The 22,981-nt window shown below is 41.5% G+C and overlaps 1 protein-coding gene across 19 annotated transcripts in view; it reads right to left on the bottom strand.

Moving 5' to 3' along the window:
• Positions 1-22,981, bottom strand: part of TIAM1 (TIAM Rac1 associated GEF 1) — a 146,363-nt gene that overhangs the window by 82,888 nt on the left and 40,494 nt on the right. For 11 of the 19 annotated variants that reach the window (XM_089910318.1, XM_089910310.1, XM_089910325.1 and 8 more), the window contains 6 exons: positions 15,480-15,704; positions 13,390-13,575; positions 7,538-7,684; positions 6,007-6,048; positions 4,931-5,005; positions 2,338-2,508 (listed from right to left, as the gene is read on the bottom strand). In XM_089910318.1, the coding sequence (XP_089766444.1) occupies positions 2,338-2,508; positions 4,931-5,005; positions 6,007-6,048; positions 7,538-7,684; positions 13,390-13,575; positions 15,480-15,704 (846 nt within the window). Of the gene's footprint in view, positions 1-2,337; positions 2,509-4,930; positions 5,027-6,006; positions 6,049-7,537; positions 7,685-13,389; positions 13,576-15,479; positions 15,705-22,981 lie in introns of all 19 variants that reach the window. The other 8 variants (XM_089910320.1, XM_089910323.1, XM_089910326.1 and 5 more) reach the window with 5 other exon arrangements.

The raw sequence follows: 22,981 nt of genomic DNA, 5'->3' as shown, positions 1-22,981 counted from the left end.
GACAATCACCGTTGTTTTCAGTCCCTCCTCCAAGAGAAAAGAAAAATCACGCAACATTAATCAGATCATTAATAACATGTGGCACTGTTTTCCCCATTATCTCTTTCCCTCTGAAGAATAAAATCGGCTCCACTAATTACAATAAAGTGTTTTCCGAAGAAGCAGCAAGCTTTAGAAGGTACCTGGCTCCAAGCACACTATATAATTTATCCTACACAGGTGCTTTTCTGGAGACCATCAGTTTCTTAAAGTGCACACAAAATTTTTCTGTTTTTAAACTCAAGAGATGTAAGCTTGTTCCACACCTTATTTTTTTCTATGTTTTGGGGGAAAAAAACCTGAGGATTCAGGAAAAACTGAGTGGGATGACCTTCTCTTGTTAGAGAAAGGCATGTGTGTCGTAATGATGCCATTAAAAACCCTGTCAAGTGACAGAAATAAACCCTTTATAGGGGAACCGGTCTAACTCATTATCTAAAGATGGTCTCTAAGTTGCCACAACAGTATTATTCCTCCCTGATTCCCTTAGTTTCTATCAAAGCAAAAGCTTGAGAAGTACCTAAAAATCACTATTTTCCCCACTCACTATTCAATTTTCCACCAATCAATGTTTATTGCTAGACTCTGACCTACCCTCTGATATCTGATGGAGTCTAAAGCCAATGTACACAGGAGGCTCCAAAGCAATGCAACTCCTTGGAAGGACCCTCCAGAGTTTGGCTTATACAGAAAGCCCAGAGTCCTACTTCTGACACCTTCAGCTGCAGTTCTGAGAATACTTCCCACAGCTCTGCAGAATATTAATGGGTCTCTAAAGAATCGTGCTAATCTATAAATAAAAGAATGCAGAAATCCTCAATAGACCAATTTTGTTAAGTAATTAAAATGAAAAATGTGAACAGAAATACCATTATCTTTAAAAAGCTAGAATTCGTGTACTTGAAGGAGTCAAAGCATGCAAGAGTGCATCATTTATTTTTAACATCCATGTGGGAGCTGATTGTAGCTTTGTCCTGAAACAAATGGTCCTTCTACTTTTCCTCCACAGAAGACGATCCAACAGGCTTATCTGAGCCAGAGTGTTCCATTTCTCCTTCATATGAAGCCATATTTTTCCTTTATCAAAGCCCTAGTGATTTATTTTTTTAAGTACAAAAATTGCTGATTGCAGAATTATAGAACTGAGGTAGTGAAAGTTATTCCACATTTATAAACCACTGTGTTGAATGAGGAGGTCCAAAAATATCACTGTATTCATCCAGCTTCTTCTAGGATAAAATGATGACAGAAAAGGTTTCCACTTTCCCTTTAGTGGCCTCAGAGAAGACCATTTCACTCTCCTAAGAATATATTCTAGGTTCTTCCACCCCTTACGGACCATCCTTCCTGACTCCTGACAGTTCTTGTGACCATCCACTTGGCACAAAGGGATACATCTAAGTTTGGAGCAGCCAGATATGGATTCAAAACCTCCTTTGCAAGTGATTACGACTGTGATGTGAACTCAGGCAAGGAACTAAGCCTCTCTGAGCCTCGTCTTCTCCATCTGTTCAATGGGGACGTATCGTTCTTGCCCAGACTTGATATGACTACTAAATAAGACTATTAATGCTATTAATTATGTAAAAGAAAAGCAGGCATGTTAGGAAAGCTCCTTTCTTTCCTCTTTCCCTTCCCTCACTCAAGGCAATCCAATTCATCCAGCTGTCCTTCAGGGAGAAAAAAAAAAAAAAAAAAGAAACAGGGATTACCTTGAAAAAGATCAAGAAGTTTCTACAGCGTAAGGTAAAAACAAAGGAAGTGAGCTCAATCATTTGTCTCTAAAAAACAAAAGAGGCTAATTGTGTGTTCCTAGGAAGAGGAATTTCTCATCATGGAGGTCAAATTTATATTTATTATTTCAGTTTTTCCCTACCCTAAAGATGCCCGTGTATGAGTTACTGTCAAAAGAGCAGGTTACAAATAGTGCACATAACGTGATGCCAAAGTGTTCACTGAGGTGATCTCTGAACTGTAAAGTAAGGGTGCCTTAATTTTCTGCTTTGTCCTTTACCTGAATTCTCTAACACTTGTGCAATGAGAATGTAAGATGCTTATCACAAATCTATCAAGTACACATGTTGAAAGAGGCTACTTAAAAGAATCCGTCTCCTCCCAGTGCTGAAGAATTCACTTCCGTTTATTATGCATATTATCACAAAGAAATCCAAAGCTGCTCTGAAATGAAATGGAGATGTTCTTGAAAGTCCCCTCCCCTGCCACACGCTTCTGAGAGTTCATGGATTCCTCCACTGCATTCTGTTCTTCTCAAGAGAGCAACCCCAAGTAGCCTCATACCTTGCAGATCAGCTCCAGGGTGTCCCGGGCCGTGTCCCCTGGCCGGACGGCTGTCAGAACTGGCTTATTATTTGGCAGACAGAACCAGGACGGAGTGAAATACTCATGGACCCAAATGTCACAGTCAGGGTTGTGCTGGTGGACGCTGGGTAAGACCATTTCTTTCTCCCTCTACGATAAGAAATAAAGTTAGCAGAGCAGCAAGTTAGTCTCTCAAGATCTAGATCCCCAGATGGCACACAGGAATTATCCACTCCAATGAGAAGGGCCCAGGGCAGAAGTGGTGGCAGTGGTGAAGGACAGAGAGCTCCCCCGAGAAAAGAAGAAATTATAGAGAAAGGAGCTTCCTGGAGGTAGGAAAGATGTCTCAGAAGAGAGACAGACCTCGCACCTGATCCACGGCATCCACGGGTGGGCATTGCATGATTGAGTGGGTTTCAAAATTGGAAGAAAGAAAGAAATGGAAAAAAAAAAAAAGAAAAAAGAAAGAAATGGGCTATCCATTCGGTTCGGCTTTATTGCCATGATTTCTTCCACAAACCCATTTAAATTTAGAGCTGTGATTCCTCCAGCAAAGCCTATCTACCATGTGAGCTATATGTTTCAAAGGCAACCATGAGGCTGCAAAGAAATTTTTAAAGAAAAGATGATGTTCTAGCATTACCTACTGACAAGCAGCATCGTTTGTGTGCTCACGTTCGACATCTGATGTAACTCTGGGAGAGAGACAGCCTCATTTCCCAGATGAGGCTTAGAGAACTTCAAAGACGAGCTTTCTGGCCTTCTTAGGCTGTGGCCATCACTCCATCCTCTACATCAGGGAGTAGCACCAAGTTTCTAAGGGTGGGAGGAGCCGTGTCCTATGTATACCCTTCAGCAGCTGGGTTATATCTAAGTCAGCTAAACAGCTAAAGCTAAAAACACTCCATAGACTGATGAAATATTAGGAGCCTAATCTCTCTGAAATAAGCAGAGAAATCATTCCATTAGATTCTAGCAATGGAAAAATAATACTGATGCTCAATATGTGGTTTACATCCAGGCCACGGACTGGTAAATACATATCTACAGATTACTGAACATTTGGCACTACTGGCAAATTATAAGATGAAACAAGCTTCCAAACGAAGGCTGAGAAGTAGTAACGTAACAACTTCCATATGTAAAAAGAACAGATCCCGGAATGGGGAAAATATTTTTGTAAAGGCTACTAAACTAAATTCAATTGAGAAGACAATTTCAGCTTTGCCTTTGAATGGTGTGGCTTTCATAGATAAACTGAACCCCAGGGAAGGAATTGTCGGAACGCAATCAACTTGCCCAAATCCCATTAACTATCATTGGAATCTTCCCATTCCGTCCTTACATGCCACCTAAAATAACTGCCCTTAGCACTACATCAGCCCAAGTTTTGCATCTAACCTGCTCTTTGAGAACAAGGCATTCCAGCCAAGGAGGAGGATAAAGGGGTATCTTGGAAAAACAAAAAAGCGACACAGAAATCTATTGGAACAACTTCTGCAGCTTCCAGGATCTGTGTGCCTGGGGAAAATTAAAAGTGCACTAATAATGGTATGCAAGATGAATTAGCTAACTTCAGAAATGACTGCATGAACATCAAAAACATCTATGCTTGGATTGCACATAAGAACAGCAATTTAATTTCATCAGCAACAGACAGATGCTCAGAGAGAGTGCTATGGATGGGTATTTCCAAGGACAGCAGCCTTTATATCCACGATGACATAATCCAGGAGTAGTTTAGGTATCCAAGGGAGGAAAGGCCTGTCCACGGCCACTCTTATCCCCCCTCCCCCCAACAGCCAGAACTCCCCTACTACACTCTGCTTTTGGAGGCTCAGCTCCATCTAGAACGAGGGGCAAGCCATTGCTTGGCTGCATGGCAACCGAGAGCTGAACCCTGTCATATTGGTTCTGAGTCCAAGAACCAGAGGATCATACCAAGGTCCCATTATCAACACCAGAATTCCCCCACTGCCCCCAGCCAAGAGGCCGCTTGTATCATCATTAGGGTCTTTAAAACAAGGAATGTCCATTTATTTAGAGGCTGAAAAAAAGTGGCCTAGAAAAAAAAAATCAATATTCTTCATGGGCTTTCAATCAGAGCAGTTTGAAAGACCCTTTTAAATCTGAGCACAAGGTTGAATCAAGTCTGGGGATCTTTAATCGAATGCTTGTCTTGGGAGGCAAATGCATTTTGTTTTTAAAGAACGAACTGTCAGAACAGTTCTTTGAAATTAATTGAAGGAAAAAAGCAGCATGTGTGGGTAGAGAGGGAGGGCAGTAAGAACTCACCTCTTGAGAAGAAAGTTGTATATGAGAGGAATTAACAATGGCATAAAGTACTCTGCTACCCAGTACCCCACAATTTCCTCTTATATTCTACATGGAAATGATAGTTATTGAAAATGTTACGTCAGCAGGAGAATATTCTTACTGTTATCAAGTTTTCCATCTCTTCTCGACCTGTTACATAATTGTAAAGGACCGATCATTTTAGTTTTTAATACTGAGTATACTTAATCTTAGGATCCCAAGAAACCACTGCATTGTGTAATGTGTTTGTTTTTACCTTGCCATCTGGAACAGTGTCATCAAATATTCCCTCTAAAGATTTCTTTACAGCCTCAGTTCCCTCACCGAACACCTGCGTACACAAAAGTATCATCTTAAAAAGAAATTTGGGCAAAAGGGCAAATGAAGCACGAGAAGGGGGATGGAAAACAGGCCTGACTATTAGAAAACATTACAGAAGTTTCAGATACTCTTACATCAAATCCTGAAGTAGGTAAAATAATTTACTAGCTAAAAGACCATGAAAAACATCCCTCCATTATAACAGATCACTTCCCACGTCTTGGACAATTTTTTTAAATTGGCTTTAGATATGGATAATTCATCTAAATTTAAAGAAAATAAACCTGCAAATGCAATGAACCAGATTCATTCACAGTGAAGAATTTCAGCTACAGCATCACATCCCTAACCAGAAATTTATCAATAATAATTAGTTTACTTTTTACCTCAGAACCTGAGAACATATGTTTATAATTATATTACCATAACACCAAGGAAAAGTTTCTTATTTAAAAAATAGAAACTTGTCTATCCTTTGAAATTTAATGAATCCTGCTAACTTAAAGATATGACTAAAATCACATCAGGGTACCAATGCCACTAAGTAGGCAAAACCTAAACACATGGGAAAATTTCGTATGTTTGCTCTCAACTGATTGTGTACGGTCGGTATAATATACATGGTTAAGAAAAAGTCTTTGCTCCAATGCAAATGAGATATATAGAAACATACAATTTTTATCCATTTCAAAGTACTAAATTAACAAGTAACTTTCTATTGGTATACTTACGGCTAAGTAAGAGGTTTTTTTAAACTCTTACTGTAAGAGAGAATAACAAGAATTGTTTGTAAGACATTACATGGTCCTTTGATTAAAAGAAAAAGTTAAAACATTCTCTTGGATTCATTTAAATTCAGGCATATGTTTCAGCAGCAATGGACTGTAACATAAGTGGGCACCCATAAGGTAGAAGCACGCAAGTGAACTAAGGCTTTCAATAGAAAAGGAATACGACCCAAACTTCCAGCTGTGAACCCTGACGTATATTTACAGTGTCCGTCTGAGTCACCTGCAATGCCGAACGATGCACACAAAATGACACCACCATCTCCTGAAACAAGGGGAAATGCTGATTGTTAATGCCACCCTTTTGCAGGTTTAATCAAGAGCCATCAAGTCTCGTGCGATTTTTCCGAAGAAATATTGACTTTCCTCCAAACACTTTCTTCTTCGGATTTACACAGAAGCAAAACCCCAGGTAGCAAACTTGATGACGCTCTACCCTCCCCAAAGACCAGAGAACAAACTGCATGAATGCTCAGCCTCTTCCCATCTGCTCATCTGGTCCCCTGCAAGTTCCACCAAGGGTCCAGACACTCCAGGTGGAAACAATGAGTGTGGTGGTCAGCTAAGGACGTAATACATCGGCTTTCACGATTAAGTTATTTTTTAAATGTCAGTTCTTAAGTAAACTAATGGCTGAACTGGTCGAATAAATAATGAGATTTTTTTTATTGAGTCAGTCAATGGAATTCTCGCTTTGCCTACGGGCTCAGAGTGAATAGGTCAAATTGGCAATCCTAGTCATGACCTCAAAATGCTCAGTGCCTCTATGGCTCATGGATTGGACATTCTCCTTCTCCTGAAAGACAAATACCTATGTTCTTCCAGTTCTTAAAATCTGAAGCAGCTCTGGAGCCACTTGTTTTTCAAAGCCAAAGAAGGCGGATGACAATGACAATGGAGAGTTTCCCAGAAGTAAGTCCCGCAGGAAAGTGGACTTAGCTAGTAAAAAAGTCAAAGTAATGAGGCCAGAGCATTTGGTTAACAGAGGCCCAATGATGCAGCACCCTAGGTGGTGCCACTCATGATGCACTGAGGTAGGTCCCCTTCAAGCCCTGGCACCTGGGTAGTAGAAGGGAGTCACAGTGGTGAGTTAGCGCTCTCGGATTCCTGGTTCCTGATGTAAGTAGGCAGAAGAACTGCCCATTTAATGTCAACCCCCAAAAGTCAAGGGCAAAGAAACAATCAGATTTCCCTGGAGGCTGCCTTTGATCCAGTGCCAGAGGCAGCTTAAAAGACTGCTCAGGTGCCCACTTGGCTTCATCATCAAGCCCTGCTTTTCTTCTGAAAACTCAGGAAGAAGTGCACTTTCAGTACATCTGTAATTACCCAGGGTTTGGAAAGGTTGCAGGTGGGAGAGTGGAGCTTGGTGATAGACTAATAGCAGAGTTCAATGTTATGGGTATACGTTATCTATTTAAAGCATCTAGGGGCTTCCCTGGTGGCACAGTGGTTGAGAGTCCACCTGCCGATGCAGGGGACATGGGTTCGTGCCCTGGTCCAGGAAGATCCCACATGCCGCAGAGCGGCTGGGCCCGTGAGCCATGGCTGCTGAGCCTGCGCGTCCGGACAGTGAGAGGCCAGCGTACCGCAAAAAAAAAAAAAAAAAAAAAAAAGAAGCATCTAGCACAACTAACTTCTTTGTGTCAGCTAGTTGATGTGATATAACAGTATCAATCAAGGAACAATGCACACCCCAAAGTGAGGTGTCCGTGGAAGCAATCTACGCTTGCTTTCTCATCCACCCTGGAACCTACCTGATTGATGCTTGGGCGTCCCTGCTTCTTTTTGGAGGTAGTGTCCAGACCCCAAAGAGAAGAAAACCTGCTCCTTCTCTTGCTGGCAGATCTGGACATGGCCTGAGTACGTCTTCTGACTCCAGTTTCACCAGTGCGAGCGGCCACCTGAGGAAAGGCAAGAGGGGACATCAACAAGAGATGTGTCAAGACCACTCACCTGTTCCCCAAGCCCCCCTCTAAGTCCCACCCTCCAAAAGCCCCTTCCCCCTCATGCCAGCCAACCCTGACCCCACCACCCAAAGCATTTCATCCGTGACTTACACATGTAGGGGCTTTGAGGGCCCTTCCTAGATTCAAAATATAAACGAAAGGTTGGCAAACTCAATCACTGTCTGAAAACATCAGTAAAAATACGTAAAATAGTAATGGAATGTATGCTAGGTTTCCAAGAATTAGATATCCTTCTGGTCACATCCCTGAACTCCAGCATCAAGTTAAACTAACCATACTTTCTTGAGATTCTCTCCAAATGGTACAGTTGTTTCTTCACTCTAACAAAAAATGGTGGCTGAGTGTCAGCAAAAATAGTGAAGACAGCACATTTTGGTTCCTGTGGTTCCATATTGAATCTAAATTTACCAATCTCTTCTACTTAGTTTTCTCAGAATTACATAAAATCACTTTCCTTATTAGGCAAGTGATAGCTGTCCCCCAATATCAATGTCCCTTCTGCCTTAGAGAAACCCCAAATATAGCTGACCATCTGGCTGACCGAAGTGGACTTATTTTCCTTGTAGCAGGGCATGGGCTTGTGATGAAGTTCTGGTCAAGGGGAAGTAGAAGGGTTACACTAAGTCCCCTATATATGAACCTTCAAGTTGCGAACTTTCAAAGATGCGAACGTGCATCTGGTTCCAGCGAGGAACCAGGACCTGAGCCATCAACGTCAGGCGTGAGTAAAATTGCAGCTTGTCCTCCGTCTCCTGTTGCTGAGGATCCTTCAGCTCTACCATCTCCCACCTCCTCTCCCTCCTGCAGTCGTAACTCTTCTTGCCTGTTCACTCGATGCTAGCCCCTGGATGCCAGCTGTTGTGCTGTACTGCTATACTTTTCGAGGTACTGTACCGTAAGGTTAAAAATGTTTTCTTATTTTTTGTGTTTGTTTTTTATGCATTATTTGTGTGAAAAGTATTATAAACCTATTACTGTACAGTGTTATACAGCCAGTCGTGTTAGTTGGGTACCTAGGCTAACTTCGTTGGACTTCCGAACAAATTGGACTTGCGAATGCACTCTTGGAACAGAAGTCGTTTGTATGTAGGGGACTTACTGTGTTTGTAATTTCCAGAAATGGTCCTCGAAAGGAGGGGGTTTTCCATTATCCTTCACTTTCCTCCTTCCCCGAAACATGAAAACTACCACTATTAATTTCTTACTTACATCCTTCGAGACTTTATTTCCAAGCAAATATCTATATAATCGTTTTACAAAAATGGGAATGTACTGAACGTATTTGGCAATTCTGTCATTTTCACTTAAAATACGGTATGCATCTTTTTATTAAAACAAATTTTAACTTCGGGAAAAAAGATTGTATTTTTTTTTAAAAAAGGAAGCTAAGCTCTGTTGAGATATTTGCAAGGTGCCAGCGACCCAGATAAATAGTTCAATATTGCAGAAGGGAACATGCCAAATCTAAATCTGCCACTGTGATCGCCACTCAGGCATATGCAGGATCTCTATGAGGACTCCACATCGTCTTCCCAGGCAATCCTTCAGGCTTGAACTTTATACTACAGGTTGTAAGCAAAGTCCCAGAAACTTGAGGGAACTTCCGCTAGGAGGTCACAATAGGCCACCCATGGGCTCTCCTTTCAAAAGAGGGAGTGTCAGGAGGTACAACGAGTTGGATTTGAAACTTCCCCGCCTGCTCTTTGTCACTGGAGGTATATATCTCGGAACCCACTTGTCATAGATTCCCACACGGTCAACTCCCAGTGTGGTGGCTGCCAACTGGCAGCATTCTCAGGGATGAGTACTGTTGGGTAACACAGGGGACCCCCCCAGCAGTCAGCACGTTGGTTACAAGGCACACCCTTCTGGGGTTTTCAGTACTGACAGGGTAAACACCCTGGAAGCCCCATGAGTAGATTGGCAAAGACCCCCCACATCTATCAAAACCAGGAATCAAAACAGTTTCTCTATGAGGGTATTAGGGGAAAGTTTTGGTCCCAAACAAAAAAGAGGAGGGAGCTGAGAGGTCTTGTATTTTCTCAGCTTAGCGCATAAGAAAACCCAGATCAGGGTATGTGAAAATGTGGTACTCGAGACAATGGTGGGAAAGTGCTCCCAGAAAGAGTTCTAACCCACTATTACACTCAAGTTGTTGTAGGGAACAAAATCAACAAAGGGCACGTGTTTACGTTAAATATGTAAACATTTTCTCTTCTCTATTTTCATCATTTTCTAAGCTAAAGGTAAACAAAGGTTATAAAAGGAATAAATGATAATGTCTTGACATACATAGATGTTAACATAACTATGTCAATATCAGTTAAGCTTATCGCCACAAAATGATGCTAAGAACCACTGTATAAATGGTTTTAAAGCTAAAAATTCTAGAAAAAAAATATACATGCGGTCTAATATTTATAAATAGATACATATACACATACATGTAGGCAGATACACACACATACCCAAACACACACACACACATCTGTCCCTCAGTATCCATGGGGAATTGGTTCCAGGACCCCCGAAGATACCAAAATCCTCCCATTGTCAAGTCCCTTATATAAAATGGCACAGCATTTACATATAACCTACATAACAATCTCCTGTGTACTTTAAATCATCTCTAGGTTACTTATAATACCTAATACTATGTAAATCTATATAAATAGTTGTAAGGACAATGTAAATATTATGTAAATAGTTGGACAAATTCAAGTTTTGCTTTTTGGAACTTTTTGTAATTTATTTTTTTGAATATTTTCAATCCATGGCCGGTTGAATCCCCAGATGCAGAACCCGTGGAAACAAAGGGTTGACTCTGTGTGTGTGTGTGTCACAGCACACATCAGTATCTGAACTTCTTGTGTTTGCCTGATTGTTTACTTCTTTATTATCATCTCTCCCACAAGAAGATAGGCTCCAATAGGACAAGAACTCTGGAGTTGTTCGCTGCTATAACCCTAATCAGAGGATAGTAACTGACATATGCCAGGCACTCACATTTATTTGTTGACTGAATGAATAAATAAACAAACACGGAAAAGCAGAAGCAGATATCCTACATACCACAGTCACAATTACACAGTAACTCTTTCGTGTATAATTTTAGAAAAACACAGTCCAGAAGAGAAAGGCAAACAACCATAAATACTCTCAGTTACCAGCTGACCAGTTAGTTTAGTCTGTTTAACAAATGGACTGTTTATTTAAAGTTCTTATAGTAACTACTCTAAACTGTTGGGGGCCTTGTAAACTGCAAAAGTTACTGCTGCTCCCAAGACAATAATGACTCAAAATGAGCAAAGGGATTTAGAGGAAGAGGAAAAAAAGCTGGCAAAAGAACTGCTGGACAAGAGCTCAAGAGTTTCTCAATGATCTTGGCCCAGACAATGCCTCTCTTTGTGGCCGGAACCTGATTACTCTATCATTCTGCTCATCTGTGCAAACAAGAACAATGATAACCTTCTTTCAAAGAGTACAGCGGGGACCCTTCAGTTAATTACTGAAAATCACTGAGCATGATGGGAAGCCCTCCTGGTGAACGGTACTTAAAGTGTAGCTCAAATCTCCTCCTCTAGCCCTGTTGCCCTCACACCTCCTCCTCCCATGCTCCCCACTTAATAGAAGAAAAAAAAAAAAGTCTGGACAAAGGCTAAATTGAAGAATGTTTCAACCCCAAGGAGAAAAAAATTCTCTGGGGTCAAATGACAAGGAAAGAAGGAAAAAATAAGTAGCCAATAAATCAGACAGTAAAAATTCCCTGCCCAGGATCTTCCATAGGAGATAGAGCAACAAACAGGAAGAGATACCCAACAGGCTTGCTTAACTTGTTCTGTCTGATTGAAACCTCTCATGGAAAAGAGAAGTTTGCAAGGACACATACACACCCAGAACCATGTCACTGCTGCAGCTAGCAAAAAAAAAAAAAAAGGAAAAGAAAAAGAACAAAGGAACAGAGAGTGGCACATATGGAATTAAATATTCTCCTTCAAAATCACTGACCAAATAAACCTAAAAGAGTTACTAACCCTCCCACCCCCATCTTCTGCTGGTCAGATTTTAATAGCCTGCCCATCAAAAGAAAAGTACATGCAAATCACAGATACTGAGACAGAGGAAATTAGAAGGTCTGGAGATAAATTATGGAAGGGTAATTCAGTGGCTTCTACTTCCCCGTCTCTGAGAGGTTAGCTCCAATGGCTTTGAAGAAAATAATAAAGGCATAGAAGTTTTAGGTAGACAGCAAAATTATTTTCTCCAAAGTCTACCAAGCCCAGGAGAAGGAAAGAGCCTTCTGGATAGCCTGGGATTTAGTATTAATACTGATGCCACATCATGGGTATCACAAGCTTCCTTAATAAAAATGCTCCCTCAATTTACGACATTCTCAGTGTGGTAAACAAGAATTTTTATCCCAATATTTTTGCAGAACAGGCAAACTGAGATTTGGCTAAGTTACAAAGTGGTGTCCAGGTCTCACAGAGACAGACCGAGAGCCACAAACTGAAAACTGCCAGATTTATTCATCGCAGCACTTTGATCCATGCCTACTAAAAAACAGGACTTAATAGCTATACGGAGAGGTGGTAGCCAGGGAGACCAAGAGCTGAGCTGTAATTAGTAGAACAAATCGGGATGCCAGTTTTAATAACTCCAGAAATTTGTTTAAGACTTCTTTAAAAATGTAAATCTGCCCCAATTATCTGAATGATGATGCTAATCTATTTATAAAGAATACAAACGGCTCTGACTGAATTACAGCTCTGAATTCAATTGAAGGGTACAGCTGACACGGCAAGCCAAGAGCAGCTAAGGTTCTTCAAGGCGGTTTCTGGAACCTAGGACTTAACATTTAATTTCACAGCAAATGTGCTAAGGTGCAGTACATTTTAAGTGGGTGTTGATTTGGATGGGCTAAAACCATGTTACTCGCATAGCAATTTTTGAGAAGAAAGGGGCCCAAAGTACATAAAGCTGTTAGCAATTTAGCGTGTACATGAAATTACAGATTGCAAACATACAACTACACAACCTGCCGCTCTGGAGGTCAGATGAAAATTCTCTTCTCCGAGCAACTACATATGTTGGGCTGTTTATCACACAGAAGGTCATGGCCTTCTTCAAATGCCTCAGTTATTTACGGTCACCAAAACCATGGTAAAAAATAAAGTGAAAAGGAAGATTTCCAAAGAGATCTGTGTTCAATATATGGTGTATGTGTTTTCACGTGGGCAAGTGAGAGAGAGAAAAAACACATTTATGTATGAGAGAACAAGCTTTCCACTTACCATTTCCATGAGGTAAATATAAAAAGTACGTATTGGGGTTAAAAACATGATGACACTGCCTAAAAATGACATGAGTTATCCACAAGCACCACATGCAAAGATCTCTTAAGGTAATACCTTTCATATTTTCTTTGCACAATAATTAAGGGCCCATCAAGAGAGGCTTAAGTAATAAATGTCAGAATAGATTCAAGTGAAGATTTGCATCCGTGACCAAGGGAGGACATATCAGAAATCCACACAGAGCAGTAAACTAGAAAACTACTTCAGAGACTCTTGTCAAGTCGGGCTCAGGATTAATAGTCAAGATGAATATTTTTCAAAAATACATCAGCTTCTACTCACCAGCGCATGAAAAGATGATACAGAAAAGATTCCAAGGCGGCCCATTGACACTTTCGTTGGACGGCTTGCAAAGGCAAGTAGCCTTTTAGGGTTGGGCAGCTCCCCACCTTGGAGGCTGGCTAAGTAACAGCGGTAGCGAAACAGGTCCATTTGGAACTGTTCAAGATTCTGCTCCCAAACAAAGATCTACAGCGGGGAAAATATGGGAAAAGAGTGGGGAGAAAGAGGGAAAACAAATGTTAATTTTATCCCACACAAATGTACAAATTTCTGTTATAAAGGTATTAATTGTAGTCCTAAGGGGTAAATACCAGGTACCCTAAATTTCTTAGGTAATAGGTCAAGTATTATTGTTTCCATAGCTTACATGCTTTTCTGCAAACATCTATAGACATAAATTCAGTATGATAAATAGAAGAGATATCCTTAGTTGCTCTCTTCCCTCCCATCATAGATTTCACATTTGCGGCCATGATAGGTCCATCAGCTCCAGGCTCTGGACCACAAACCCAAGGGAGAAGACGTAAAAAAATGGAGGATTTCCAGCACTGGAGAATTATATGGCTTCCCAAGAGGTGGCTTTTCATAGGAAGACAGAGAAGAAGAAAAGCGAGGTGATTTCAAAATCAGAGGCAAATAGGCCAAGAGCTTTTGGGAAGAGGTGGGTGGTAGAGAGTACAGGGTGGGACAGTGGAAAACTAGATGGTGTAGACCCAGACTCTGGAATACACAGTTCCAACCAGAGGATATATCCAAGATATTCCCACATTTTTCAAAATGGCAAAATAATACCTACCTCCTGAGGCTGATGTGATGATTGAATAAGATAATGCAAGAATAAGTCAGTGATAATAAGTCAGGACCAGGGTCTGGCATATAGTGGAGGCTCAGAGATGTTAGCTATGATGTGGATATTGATTAATGGTTGATACCTACCTTTTCACTTCAACTTAAAATACAGTGTTAGTGTAAACACATATCCATAGCACTATTCACAACAGTCAAATAATGGAAACAGCCCAAACGTCTATCAACAGATGAATGGGTAAACAAATTGTGGTGTATACATACAATGGAATAATATTCCGCCATAAAAGGAATGAAGTATACATACTGAAATGAGGATCAATCTCCAAAACATTATGCTAACTAAAAGATGTCAGACACAAAGGGTCACATATTATGCAAGTGCATTTGTATGAAACATCCGGAATTGGTAAATCCATAGAGACTGAATGCCAGGGCAGAGGGGAACAACAGCTTAAAAGGTATGGGTTTCCTTTTGAGGTAGATGACAATGTTTTGGAACTAGACAGAGGTTGTGGTTACTCAACATTGTAAATGTACCAAATGCCACTGAATTGTATGCTTTAAAGTGGTTAATTTTGTGTTATGTGGTTTTTACCTCTGTTTAAAAAACAATACAGTACCGGGTAATAGAGGCAAAGAATAGACCGAGAGAAATATGGAAGATCACATGCTGGTCAATTATTTAAATAGTATTTATTCACATAATTATTTCCCAACATATTAGGCAAAGTTTCAAAGTGTTACTAGGTGGCTATCACCGACTTTTAAACAACTAAATTGAAGGCAAAAATGTCCTCTCTTATCTCACGAAATCTTTCCTTTTCAGCATGAAATATACTTGTGCACATATACAGCAATTTATACATATATTTTTAAAACACACTCTACCTTTCCCCTAAATTTAGAAGTCTAAATTTATTGAGGAGTCAGGAATAAATCCCCATCACAGTTAAGCACCAAGTTAACCTGATAACGTGGGGAATGAAATTGCAGACTTTCCAGTTACACAGATCCCCAGGAACAGCATGCCACTGGTAGGAGCGGGTGGGCTCTGCTATTAGATTTCTGTCTTTCATTCAATTTAATATTGTTCCCTTTAGTTCATAACAATCAACTGTGAACAATGGGTGAGGAAAACTGACAGTCACAATAAAGAATTTAGCAGTCGGGATGACAGGCTGACAGTGAGATAACTGATAATGCTTCTCGATTCCAAGGCAGCAGAAAAACTTTCAAGACCTAAGGATTTTGCCCACGTCTAAACACGGAAGAACAATTACCTGATCTAATATAGTTTTCTTCTTCTTTGAATCAGTGACTGAAGACAGCTGCATTTCGCCCATTTTCTTCATCTTTTCATCCATATCAATCTTCTGTTCCAGTTTTTTGATTTCCGACTTCAGCAGTTGGAGCGTGTCTTCTTTGTGATGGTGCCTTGCGACAGCGGCTGCACAGGCAGAATGGATGGCAGTGATCCAGTTCTCCAGCTCCGTCTGGCTGGTGGTCTGTGATGGGGGAGGTGGGGGCCAAGAAGAAACAGCCACCTCTTAGGTTATCATAGACAAACCAGTGCATTTCCAGACAAGCCATGGCTGGGAGTCAAGGAAGCAGGTCTAGACACCCCATGAGGAAGGCTAACCTTTCTGAACTCCTCCTTCAGAGAACACCTAAAAGAAGTTAGTCTTAGGTCAGACACCAACCCCACCCCACCCCACCCCAACCCCACCCCACCCCTCCCCACCCCCAGCCCCCAACAGCTGACGGGAATGAGGCCACCATGTCTGCTCACCCAGTGTACTTACTGAACTCACTTGTTGCAGTGGACCGAACATTTGTGTCCCCCACCCCCCAATTCAAACATTGAAATCATAACCCCCAGTGTGATGGTATTAGGAGGTGGGGACTTTGGGAGGTAATTAGGTCATAAGGGTGGAGCCTTCATACAGGGGATTAGTGCCCTTCTAAGAAAGAGGCCAAAGAGCTAGCTAGCTCCCTTCTACCACGTGAGGACACAACAAGAAGACAGCCATCTATGAATCACAGAATGGGCCTGACCAGAACCCAACCATGCTTCCACCCTGATCTCAGACTTCCAGCCTCCAGAATGTTTCTAAGCCACCCAGTCTACGGTAGTTTGCACTAAAATACTTGTATATGTGATAATCCTATACAGACAGCTTAGTTTCCAGTTAAGTGGGTTGCTATGAAGCAAAGGTCAGTTTCCAGAGAGGACTGGTCAGTTCCATGGTGAGAGTGAGGCCGAGGGATATTATTGGCCAAGGAAGATGCAACAAACCTTCCCCCAGTGAACCACAGTGACCCCAATCCACAGGTCCCCTGCCAGAGCCAAGCAGCCATGACAAAACTAGGGCTGGGAAGGTAGTTCAAGGAGCGAGAAGCAATACCGTCTTAGGGAAGTGTCTAGGAATAGCAATCACTCAGCAGGATCCCAGCCACTAAGAATTACCAGGTCAAAGGGGATTTAAAGACAATGCTGGGTAACACCCACCAATGGGCAGGTAACCTCAAAGTGGGCTTGCTTGTGACTCACAGTGTTCTGAAAGGCAAAAGTTGGGGGAATAGCTCATGGGTAACAATGTGCCATGATTAATTCTTTAGGAACTCAATCAATGAGTATCGCCTCAAACCTAGAGAAGTTTAGTAAATGCTCAGAAGTTAGCTCATCTGAACAAAGGGTCTATTTGGCTACTTCAATATTAAAGTAGCTGACGACATCATTTTTCACGCACAAAACACTGTTGTTTTTTTTTTTTCCCTCTGATGCATCTTCCTAGTTTCCTGACTCATTTGAGCCATGGTTTGCAAACAAAATTCTATTAACAGGACCCCACCCACATGACTGAAATTTAAGTGAAGGCACCACCGCAGGTGTCTATGTTATTTCTGAATCTCATCATATTCCACAAAAGAAACTGCATCAAGTGTTACAAATGGTGTCTGCCAGCAGAGACACCACACACTGGACAAACCTAGACAATCTGTCAGTTGTTATGTTTACAACAAAATATTTGCCTGTATCTAAAGAAGACTTCAATAGCTAGACATTCTCCTAAAGAAACAACAGAAGTACCACCTGATAAAGCAAATGGAATCATTTTGTGAGGACTGAGTGGGAAAAGAAGAAGAGAAAAAGACAATGGAGGTCAAAGGTAAACACTTGTAGGTAGAGAAAGTTCGGAAAAAAGGCAATGTGTGTATATGAGATTCATCTTTTTTTCCACTACACACCTAGGACTTAATCATCTTATAATTGGAAGCTTAGAACTGACTAAGCTTAGAACTGACTACCTTTATCCATTTCACCCCCCATTCCCCCCTTTAATTCTTTGAGAGTTAAAAACGCCACTTCGAATTCTTAATATTTAATCTCCTCTTGGAAAGTAACTACGTTACATTTTGTCTTTGTGTATCACTTTAAAGTTATTCAAGAAAAACCCAGAGTTTAAGATCCCCCAACATATAAAACCACCATGCTTCCTCCTGCCTGGTGCAACTAAAACGTTTGCTGTCTCTCCGTGCCTCAGCATCAGTGGGTATTTTGCCACATGGGGTTATTCACCGCCCCCTTCCCCCCACTTTCTAAAATTTATTAGAGAAGGAATCAGTTCAGATGGGAAAACAATGAAGTAAGGATTCTTTTCTGAAAGAAAAACTTCCAAGAAGAAAATACCAAGTGCTGGTGAAAATATGGAGCAACCAGAGTTCTTATGAGCTGCTGGAGAGTAAACTGGTCTAACTGGTTTGGAAAACTATTTGGTACTACCTCCTAAAGTGGAATATATGCACACCTTGTGACCCCCGAAATGCACTCATGGGTCTATTCTCAACAGAAATGCATTCCTGTGCTCACGAAAATATATGTCCCAAAATGTTCACAGCAGTACAACTTGCAATGGACAAAACTAGAAACTATCCCAACACCTGTCTACAGGAGAATGAGTGAATAATGTGTATAATCACACAGTGCCATACTACACAGCAACGAGAATGAAAGACCAGTAACTACCCACTACAACATGGATAAATCTCACACACATAACATTGAGGAAAAGAAGCCAGACACGGAAGAGTATAGACTATAAGACTCTATTTATATAAAGTACAAACACAGGCAAAAACTAACGTACACTGTTAGAAGTCAGAAGAGTTGTTGGATGGGAGTTGTGGGGAGAGGGGGAGCATCTGGAAGGAAGCACAGGGAGGTCTCTGGGGTGCTGGCCACATTCTGCTTCTGGATCTGGGTGCTGGTTATGTGAGTGTTATGTCACGGGTGTGCCCAGCTTGTGAAACATCATCAAGATGTGTACTTTTCTGTGTATATGGTATCCTTTAATAGACAGTTTTTAAAAGGTCCTTCCAAGATATATTACCCTAATATTTAAGCATAATTTTTCTATAACTATCTTAAAAAATATTACCCTTCAGAGTCTATTTTTCAGGAAAAACTGTCACTGCAAGGTTGTAATGGAAGTCCCCAACAGCATGACCTTTTCCAGCATCACTTCTTTGTCCTCTAAAGTGCCTGGCAGCATCTGATAAACAGCTAGTCCCCTGAGCCAAAATATGCTTTTCCCCTTTGTACGCACAGCTCCATGGAAACAAGGAGCTTTTAGATGTGAAGGGAGCTGGTGTTTTCACCCATGTGAAAAGGATATTGGGGGGTGTTTCAGATGGAATCCATGCAGAGGTAGCATGTCACTAATGAGGAGAGGATGTGTCTCCAGTAAAAACAGCTGGTGCATCAGTGCTCAGTGAGAGGTCAGTATGTATTCCCTGTATTCCCCCAAGACGATCCTCACTCATCTCTGCCTCCCCTCCCCTCCCCTCCCCCACCCCCACCCCAGGGGAAGAAAAGTAAATACCTACAACCCTGACATAATATCTGAGGAATAGTTAGAAAGAGCTTAAAACTCCTGATACAAACTCTGTTAAATACAAGTTACAAACTTTACATTTTAAATAAATATATTCATCCAGAAGGGGTCCAGGTGACGATTTTACAGATGAAGAAATTAAAGCCCGGTAAAATTAGAGATGACACAGTCATTTATTATAAACCCTGATCTCCGTCAATCCTATTCTTTAAAAAAAATTTTTTTAATATGCTACACACACACCACTCCAGAGCCCTGCCCCCCAGCTCTCACCAATTGCTCTGAAAACCTAGCTGTGGGGTTTTTATTGTTGCCCACTCCTTTTGAGCTCTCCCTAGGAACACAGAGGGATGGAATTTTCCTGGTTCCTGTGAAGTTAGGTGTGGCTATGCCACTTGGCTGGGGCCAATGAATCTGAGTAGAAGCACCATGTGTTACTAGTTAACAAAAGCCTGATTCACCCAATTCTTGTCCCTTTGCTTGCAGTCCTGGAATTGTGGGGCAAGATGGAGCTTCTGTCAGCCTGGGTCCCTAAGTGTCTAGGATGAGAAGAGCTTCATAGCCAATGTCCTACAGACACATGGCCAGAATGAAAAGGTATGTTAAGCCATGGAGATGTGAGGGTTGTTCCTTACTGCAGCATAATCTAACCCATCCTGACTGATACACTAGCAAAGTAAGAACTCCATTTCAAAATAAGTGACGTTTTTTTAAATAAGAGTCTGTATAACACAGTATTACCCTCCAAGAGGAGCCACAAGCTGATAGGTTCTGCAGAACAACAGCTTTTTGGTCTCTTCACTTAATGTAAAGAGAGCCCCTTCTTCCTTCCGCCTGTGAGATTCTCCTCAAACTCAGCCAGGGGCAACACACCCCATTCTCATGTCAGAGAGTTTATGTTTGCCTCCCACTTAAGAGGTGGAAATGAAGGAAACCGATACTAGTTGATGAAGCTAAACCTCCTTTGAAAGGTGTAGCTATCCTGGAATTTATTTATTTAAGAGAAAGGAAGATGGGGGTTGCCAGTGGTTAGGGGAAGAGGAAAATGGGGAGTTTGATGGGTACAGAGTTTCAGTTCTACAAGACGAAAAGAGCTCTGGAGATGGATGGTGGCGATGGGTACACAACAATGTGAATGCACTTAATGCCACTGAACTGTGCGCTTGGACACAGTTAAGATGGTATGTCATGTATATTTTAGCACAACTTAAAAACTTTTAAATAAGATAAAATAAAAAGAAGGGGAAAAAACATACCAGGTCTCATAATCTAGAGAAAGGTGTTTAGAAGAGTATGATCACAACGTTATGAAAAATTTAGCCATCAGCCTTTTAACCATTAAGGACGTTCAAGTCTCCAGCTGCTTTTAAAACCTGTCAGAGGCTGAAGGCAGCTCCATTAGAGAGAATTTTTGCTCCTACTGTCCTGCCTAAATAAAACAGCGGTCTCTGCCATTGTCTACCATTAGGACAAATCAATTTCTAAGAAGGACAATTCACTAAATGAGCTTTTCAGCAGAGTCTGTCCTTTGGCAGCGGCATACACGGGCTACGTGTGGCTGAGAGGGTGGGCAAAGACGGCGCTGACCGCTGTTAGCAGCAGGTTAAGTAGAGACAGCTCTCGAAACAGTTCCTAGCCGTTTGCAGGCTTAACACTTAACTTCTGAGCTGATCACAGCAGGCCACTAACTTGATACAGTGTTCTCCAGTGTGGCCACGCCAGGATTTAAACTCTGACAGGCTAGAAAAAGCTTTTCAAAGCCGCCAACCTTGCATCACCTTCTCGAACCAGGCAAGTTTAATTAGGGATACCAGGTCCACTCCAGCGCCCTCCATCAGAATCCAGTGGTCAAAAAGGCAGGAAGGAGAGACCACCAAGTGGTACCGTCTCAACTTCTTCCACATGCGTCACTTTCCACGAAACAAACAGCAGCAGACAGGCAGAGAGAGTGAATTGTGTGCTTCTTCCTTTTTGCCTGCTGGGGATGCCATAAATACTGTATCAAGTTCAGTGAAGGGAATAAGCACAGTTCTTGCTGACAGAGGAATAGAATCAGCAAAAAGTGCATTTTGCATAAGAGCCCCTTTGAGTGCAGAGTTAAGATGAAGCACAGGGCTTCATTATGTATTTAAATAGATCCAGCTTCAATCACCCAACTGGATGGAGGATACTTCGTGATTCCAGATAATCAATGGTTTACGTGAGTGGCAGGAAAAGGGAAATTCATTTTAAACAAGAGAGGTGGTACCAGATCTAGGAAACTAAAATGTCAGATAATTTGAGTTTATAGAAGCACAAGAATAATTGTAAAGTAGGTTGAACTTTTTTCCACTTTAAAAAAACAAAAAGGAGAATAAAGTTATGCATTAATTTTAAGAGGCTAGGTGGGAATGAAGTTCCTGTGTGAGTTCCTGAAACGTCTTTTTTTCTCATTGGTTCTCTGCTTAGCACATTTTAGAGTTTTATTTATACAAGACTTAATTAAACCATCAGTGTTAATACCTATAAAGAGAATGACAGATATGACCCCATAATTGTAATCTGGGGCTCCTCTCATCCACTGGAGAAAGTCATGTAACTGGGCACCACTCCCACCCTTACCTCCCCACCTCTCACCCACCCCAGGTGAACTCTTTCAAGAATAAGAGAGGCTCCAGGCTCCAGGAAGTCAGACACAAAAATAGAAGGAACTGTTTACTGCAAACAAAGGAATACATGGAAACCTGACCCAGTGAGTGGCCATGGCAAAGCTGAGTAGCCCCCAGAAAAGGCCAACAAATATTATCAACTGGACCCCCTCCACAAAAGGCCTCCCAATCTGTTCATACTGTCATAGCCCCCAGTAGATGACAATGTGCACTGATGAGATCCAAGTGCTTCTTTGGTATCTCATGCTTAAATGTGGTCAGACAACTAAGGATCACCAGACATGTGATGAAAAGCCTCCAGCATAAAAGGCAGGCACCAGAGCACACGGATGAGTTAACATGGTGACTGTCATGCATGAGGCCTAGAGAGAGACAAGACTGAAGCAGGAGGATAAAGGGCCAGGGGAGGGCAGGCTCCAGTGGAAAAAAAACAGTACTAATCAACTATTTAATGAATTGGAGATTTAGAAAATATTGTGAAGTAACCAGAAATAAGCAAATTAAACAGGAAAAAAAAAACTGATAATCATTAACTACGGGCAAAAAACAAAATGTTGTTCAAGAAAGGAAATAAAATGATAGTACATTATTTGGCTCAGCAGCTAATACTATTTATATGGTCATACAGCATGATGACATCAAAACAGAGTAACAGGGACTACCGACTTAACCCCAAATTTTCATGTAACCATACAGAAGATGAGGAAAGGAGAATGTGTGTATAATACAGCTAGATATTCATCTATCATAACAGAAAATCAGTAGTTCATGTCTAAGGTCAGTTAAGAAATAGTACTGAGACAGGCTGGGACCTGGGACCCTTTGCTGCATTACTTGCCCCTGGACAAACATCTCCACCAGCAGTAGAATACAAAGTAACTATAAGGGACTAAAAATAACTGCATACATGTGCAGTTGGAGCAAATTATGAACAATAAGATACAAAAAGACCAAAAACCCAACTGCCACTTCTGACGTGTCAGGAGCAAACGCAGGGTACTGTGCGTGATCCCTGTGCATAGCACCACCAAGGGGGTGGGCAAACCACCCCTCCTGCCCGACCCACCAACCCATCCCCACCCTCACCCCATTTAAGGGTCAAGCTTGCCCCCCTTCAGAGAGTGAGCAAGGGAAACTGTTACTTGTTTCTCTCCCTCATGTTGCAGCTCCAGTCCCAGTAAAGCCTTGCCAGAACTTCTCATCTGGCCTCTTACCAATTTCTATTGATTAAGGAGTCCA

This window comes from Delphinapterus leucas, chromosome 4 (assembly GCF_059928025.1).
Source record: "Delphinapterus leucas isolate spDelLeu-1000000601 "Yukka" chromosome 4, BTC_Dleu_Yukka2, whole genome shotgun sequence".
Taxonomy (NCBI): Eukaryota; Metazoa; Chordata; class Mammalia; order Artiodactyla; family Monodontidae; genus Delphinapterus; species Delphinapterus leucas.
Note: the sequence above shows the minus strand (reverse complement) of the source record. Positions and strands in the feature narration are given on the sequence as shown.